Raw genomic sequence first — 7,069 nt, forward strand, 5'->3', positions numbered from 1 at the left:
GGAAGACCTAAAAAGACTATAAGAGAAGTTATTAAGAAAGACCTCAAAAGATTAATTATTTAGATAGAAACATAATCTTTGATAGAACCTTATGACAAAAGTTGATTCAAGTAGCCGACCTTACTAAATGGGATAAATTTTAGTTGTTGTAGATTTACTTTTTCTTTTCTTTTTTTAAAGTTTTTTTGAAAGTTGTTGATTAATAAATATCAACAACCTATTTACAAATAAATATCGTTGCCTGAAGTTGAACCCTGGGCCAACAACACTCCCTTAATTCACACATTAAAAAAAACATTTAAATAAAACAAAGATAAGAATATTTTTATTTATAATTGAGATATATTAGTCATTTTGAAATCAGTTTTTTTTAATATAAATATTTCAGTTATTTTGGAACAGTGACTAATACAAATATAATATGACCCCTTAAAGAGACATAAGGAAAGTGTTAAGAAATATTATAGATTTTAATTTTAACAAAATTATCAGAAACATTACTACAACGAAACAAATTCCGTAATTAAGCAACCACTATTGGATGGAGATTGCCAATATATAATCCAAGAAAGGAAACAATACATTATGTATAAACTTTGGACGGCGACAAAGACGCTATCAGAATGTAACTGCCAGAAATTGCCCGGAAACTCTTGCAAATATCACATGCTCAACTAACATCATCAACATTTTAAGCATGATTAATACTCCATAATTCATTAATCTTTTTTTGATCTTTACAATTATAATTTTTAAGCACTGTCAATAGTTAGTAAGGATGCTAATAAGGTTGATTTTTAGAGTGAATAATAAAGAAGAAAAAGGTAATTGATTTTAATCAATAAACAGAATCTTAGTTCAGATGGCAATTTTCCACTTTTTCTCAGATGAACAAGTTTACTCAGCATATAAATATAATCATGATCGTGTGCCTAACACAAATTATCAAATACATCAATTTTTCTCCATACACAGCCTTACCCAAGAAAACCTTAAGCTTTCAATTTGGAAACAAAACATCACTATAAAAGAAAACAGATCATCATAAATCAATGTCTTGCTGAATAGGAGAGTCAGCATTGCCAATTTCGGTGTTGCATTTACAAGTAAAGGAAAACCAAAGAATTATTATATATCACGAGAACTTACAGCACAAGTTGACACATCAAAACATAACACCCCACAACAAAATTACAATATAATGAAGGGAGTTCCTACATCATGCGCTGAAATCAGCTAAGTCAAACTCCAGTCAACCGAGACTTGGTAAAACACCACTTAAGTAACATCATCAGTAAGGAAGATTCTATCTGCTGTTCTTCGTATATATGCATTAGCACCATGATGGAATTAATAGAATCTTTCACTTAAGCAGCAAGAACTATGATCACTATGAGAAGCACAATCCCAAATATCACCAAAAGCAAGCATGCCTTCAAATCAAACAAAACCAAAAAATTAGCAATGAAAATTACACAATTGTTTGAAAGGATAAAAAAGGTATAACCAATAATCAAGACGGTGAACAAGAACAATCAAAACCACTACCCCCCAAGAGTTACCAATAACCACGACATATGCGAACATATAACAATGCTTCATAAAACAATAGGCCAGCTATATTTATCTAAACTGGAGTCTTTGCCATTCCAATTTCCCAAAACTATGACCCATGCACACCAACCGTATAACAAGTTCAACTTCTCGTGTTTACAAGACTTCAATAAAGTAAACCCTACAAAACCGGGATATGGAAATCCTTATTGTATTTGTCTCTTACGTCAATCATCTTAGATTATACCTACTCCTCGGGAGGTGCCAATGCCATGAGGTCCCAAATACATAAACTCATGGCATGGAAGAAAAGATTTGCAGAAAGTGATAAATTGCAATAAGAAACATATATATTACCAGAGATGAGTTTGATCTTTGTGTTTTTGAAGCTTTTGCAAGTTGAGTTTTTGCTTGTGCGGTTGCAGCATGCGAATTCTCAATGTTGGAACCAATATCATCTAAAAAAAAAAATCAGTGATATCAGATAACATGAATAAGTACATAAAATAAACGAATAAAGCAATTAAAAGATACAAAAACGAAAGAAGAAATAAGTTACCAATCATGGTTCCTTGTTCATGGACAAGCACAGCGAGATCTTTGAAAATTTCATTAACTTCACCAATTTGCTGCTGTATTTCTTGAATGCCTTGCTCTCTTTCCTCAATGATTGCCTCATTGAAGGCAATCTCATTATCTAGGAATAAAACCTCCTGCCTGTAGCATGAACAATTAGAGAGTGAGGTGTACTAAAATAATGCAATTTGTTGAATTGAAAAGTATATTTTCTGATTACACAGATGAAAGCTTAGTTGTAACATAGGACAATTTTGTCATTGATTGTGCACCATAAACATATCTATGAACAGAGAAATGAAAGCTTTTGGTATCAACTCTTTTTAGCATTATAATGCTTTGCAAATGAATATGTGAGGTATTGCAACAGGTTAAATAAGAAGAAAATCCTTTTTTGCTAAATAATGGACATTAGCTTTCAATCAAATTTTAGAAAAAGATAGTATTAATTAACTCATGTTGCAATGCAATAATTTTGAGAAAAAGAATAAGTTAATCAGTGTATATCGTGAATAATATGAGAAATAACCTCCTGGATTCGACAAGAAGGGCACGCTGTTCTGGTGTCTTATCAGAGCCAATATCCATTTCACTGGCAGTATAGCTGCAAGTCAGAAAGTAAAGTCCATGTTAAAACCATTGTGTGCAAAAGTCATCAAAATTTATAACAACGGACCACCAATTGCGACTAAAGAAGCAAAATTATCACAGCATAAAACCAATTGCAGATAAATTGAACTAGTATTTTATAAGATACTCATTATTGTTCAGAAGCAGTTCGCATTTGATATTAGCCACATAACAATAAACAGAGGGACGCAATCTAATAATTGATAAATCACCTAGAAGGAAGCATTGCTTGTGGAACAAAAGGAGTGTAAGCTGTTTCCTTCTCCGCTGAAAGCCGTTGTGCCTTCTGAAACTCTTTCAAGACTGCTTGAAAATCTTTCGCGAGTTTAGCATCTGCTATTTTCTTGCTTGCCTTCAAACACAAGAAATAAGGTAACAGACATTAAGGTCACAACACCCTAAAATACAATATAAAATATACAGCATAAACTATAATAATGTCCCCATTGATCACACCTTTTTGCATTTTAAAAAAATTAATTATAATAACTTTTTGCAGTGTTCGTTAAAGAACGATCCAAAACGATTGTGAGATTGCGTATTTTGTAGCGTGGAGAGCAAAGAACTCCAGTGAAATAAATCAATAAATATCTGTGCAAGTGTGTGTACGCATGCATTTCAGAAGTTGATCTATAGACATTCTGAGACCAAATAAATTGCTCTGGATATAGAGATAGTGAATGGCACAATATAAAGATCCAAACTTACATTAACTTCAGCATGGTGATCAATGTCACTAGCCTGTTTAAGCTTAGCTGAAGTATCCTTCACCAACTGCCCAATATGTTGTCTGGTCTTGTGACTGCAAGTTGAAAAAGCCTAACATGGTAAGAGCCTACAGGTAAAACTAACATGAGGATTTTGACGTGGACAATGTTTAAAGATGGATTGGAATGTGGAGCAGTTTGCAAGCCAAGAAAAAATTATCAGTTTCCCAACGACCCTTGGCTATTTTATCTACTTTAAAAGCATTAGCCAAGCATCCAGAAAGAACGGGTGGCATAAAAAAATGACCTATAACCGAAAGCAAAGGTAGTAGTTCTAAATTACTAATACCATGTAAACATAAAATATGACTTTCTTAGAATAAAGGTCATCTCATACCACCACACAAAAAAAAAAAACTCAGAAATGCAATAGGAAGATGTATCGTTAACTCATACATTGCATAAACAACAATGATTCACTAAAACAACAACTCGATAAATTTCAATTTACATAAAAACAAAAAGAGTCAGTGTAAAATTAACTCAAAAAGAAAAACCTTCCTCACCGACTATCCACACTGTTCAAATAACTACAGTAAACCAAACCAAACCAATCAAAACTAAAATAACAAAACCATATCTCAATCTCAATAACTCGAACCCAATCTTCGAAACAGAAGTCAGTAATCGAACTGCTCACCAATCCAATTTGGCAAACCTAAATCCAAACTCAAATTCCAAAAAATTCTTAATTACTCCGAATCCCAAAACCATATTCCGAAATCCATCTCATCTATAATTCCCTACACTTGTACCACAACTCACACTAACCCTAATTCGAATCCATCTAGTAATCCCTTTCGTTTTATACCTAATCCCCTCTTTAGCCATCATCAATTACGAAATTCTCTCTCTCTAAGGATTCCAAAACCTATACAGTAAAATTCCATAAAAATCAACCGATGCAGATATATAAACAACGCTAAATCATCAAAACTAACCCCAATTTCAGCTCAATCCTCATCAAAAAAATTTATTAAAAAAAAAAAGCAAATTCAATTCAACATAGAAACGTATAGAAACGTAGAGATGAAGAAAAACTAACAGCTTTTCACGGAGGTCAGGGGTATCTTTGGGTGTTCCAACGGTATTAACGAGTCTCTGAAAAGTGGAAACGGCAGTATTGATCTGAAAAATACCGGCAGCCACGGCCTGCGTCGGGTCTTGCTTTCCGTTGATCGGTCCACGTCTGAACGGGCGGCCAGATTCGATGTCCTGGAAGCTCATAATTCTCTCGGATTGATTTTTAATTTTCCTCTTTAATAATCTGTTTTCGATCGATGATGATCCTAACTTTCTCGAGAAAATTAGGGAGAATAATTTTCTGAGAAAGGGGAAGGAGAGAGAGAGAGAATGAAAATCTGTGAGTTTGTTGAATTAGGGTTGGGAGAGAAGAGAAGGGAGATTTGGAATGCGTGATTCGGTGAGGTGGTTTGTTTAGCGAGTTTTTTTTTTGTGTGGTGGTTGGTTTTTTATGCTAGGTTGATGTGGAGATGTTTGGGACAGGTGGCGGGTTTGGATTGGAGGGTGGAATGGGTTTCTGTTTTTGTCCTTGGTGTCATTTGTGAATTAAGAATTGGTAATCATTTGTGTGTTTGGTTTTATTTTTTGGGTCATGCTAACGAGTGCCCCAGCGGCACTCTTTAAGCATTCTAAATAAAGAAAATATTTTTTTAAAAGTTCACCATTTTAATTTTCGATGCATTAATTACGCATATTTTTAAGAAAAATTTACTTTTTAAAGCTATTAAAGAGTGCCCCTGGGGTTAGCATTTCCCTTATTTTTTTAAGTCTGCAGGGAGGGAACAAGCTGGACGTGCAGTCCAACACATTAGGAAAAGATTTAAAATTTGATTACTTTTATATAAATCTCTTTTTTTCTTTTAAATCTAAAATATACTAGTAATCGGGAAGGAGAAAGTTTAGATACAATTTTTTAAATATAATTTATATTATGGTATATGTATAATTTTTTATATGTATATAATTTTTTTTTTTATTCTTTACATAATATTTAAATATATTTATAGATAAGTTTTCTTCCTCGTAAAATTATCTATCCAATATTTTAATGGAATCAATTTAATTTTTTATATTGTTATATTTCATAAGTATTTAAATAATTCAATTGCCCTGTAAAAAAAATTAATTGTATTTTAAAAATTTTATACCATCTATTCAATTTTAAAATAAGTTCCATTAACCATGTAATAAATATACTACATGTTTGATAAGGAGATGTTGGTGATGTGTATTTTGTAAGAGTACTAAATAATGAGAATATGTCAGAATAACTAACAATGTCTACACTCTAGTTTATAAATACCTATATAAAACTAATTTTTTTAAATAAAAAACCTAGATTTTTCTATAAGTATATTTAGTTAAAAAAAATATGCCTCATGTCATTAAAAGTCTTTTAAGCGTATTAAGTCGTTCTGTTTTAATAAATATAAAAATGTTGTTACTATGTGGACTAGGATAACTTTTATTGCTATGATATGATCACCCAAAAAATTTCATAGGGTTGAGAGAGGATAACTTCTCTTGTCTACAAATATCTTAATCTCTAGGGTTGAGAGAGGATTCACTAATTTCATAGAGAAACAAATACAAATTTTCTTTCCCTTGGTAAAACTAATATAGGCCACACTTACATCTAATTTTTACTCGCCTCAATCATCCTCCTCAATATGGTGACAGGACAAACTAGAACGGCTAGCAACTCCAACAGTGGAGACAACAATGCCTTAACAGAGATGTGTGTTGCTATGGAAGAGTTGCATTATTCCAACCATGCTTTGCAGAAGAATGCCCAGACCATTGAAGAGCGATATCATGAAGACATCAAAGTTGAGTACAAGATTATGAATCCTCAACCTATCTCTGATAAAATTCAGGGCGTTTCGGTACCATAAACTACAAACCGCCATCACTGGAAAAGTTTGATGGAAAAACGATCCCCAAAAACACATCTATGTCATCAATACTCCTATGGAAACTAAAGGCGCCTCTGACTCCTTGAAGTGTAAAATCTTGTCCAACACTTTCAAGGAGGAAATTCTTAGGTGATTCATGAACCTCCACTGCCTTTTAGTGACTAGTTATCAAGTCCTCTCGAGAAAATTGATCCATCAGTTTTCAACGAGTAAGCACCAAAAGGTTTCGATGATAAGCATGTTTAATGTTTGCTAGGGGCATGTCAACAACGACCCTTTAATAGAGACGTGTGCTGCTCTAAAAGAGTTTCAATTTTCCAACCATGTTTTGTAGAAGAATGATCTGAGCCTTCAAGAGCGGCATCATGAAGACATCTATGTAAAAGAATATATTTTGGATCCCCATCTTGTCTCCCACAAAATTTGTGTCGCTTCGATACCAGAAAACTTCAAACCACCATCACTAGAGAAGTTTGATGGGAAATGTGTTGGTGTAAGCCCTATAGACCAATATTTTATTAGAACTTGGTACTTGTATCAAATTATTTATTAATAGTTCAAAGGAAATCCTTTATTATGTTTATTTTTTCATAATGATAAAGT

General features: G+C 32.9%; 1 protein-coding gene across 1 annotated transcript; it reads right to left on the reverse strand.

Annotated features, from left to right (window-relative positions):
• Positions 1-909: 909 nt before the first annotated feature.
• On the reverse strand, positions 910-4,977 carry LOC131633434 (syntaxin-22-like). Its single transcript, XM_058904150.1, has 7 exons — positions 4,573-4,977; positions 3,469-3,562; positions 2,973-3,112; positions 2,660-2,734; positions 2,114-2,271; positions 1,912-2,012; positions 910-1,433 (listed from the first exon to the last, which is right to left on the reverse strand). Exons 1-7 carry the CDS (start codon positions 4,752-4,754, stop codon positions 1,368-1,370), a joined length of 816 nt encoding a protein of 271 aa, XP_058760133.1. The 5' UTR covers positions 4,755-4,977; the 3' UTR covers positions 910-1,367.
• Between the last annotated feature and the right edge of the window lie 2,092 nt (positions 4,978-7,069).

Source organism: Vicia villosa, unplaced genomic scaffold (assembly GCF_029867415.1).
Source record: "Vicia villosa cultivar HV-30 ecotype Madison, WI unplaced genomic scaffold, Vvil1.0 ctg.001125F_1_1, whole genome shotgun sequence".
Taxonomy (NCBI): Eukaryota; Viridiplantae; Streptophyta; class Magnoliopsida; order Fabales; family Fabaceae; genus Vicia; species Vicia villosa.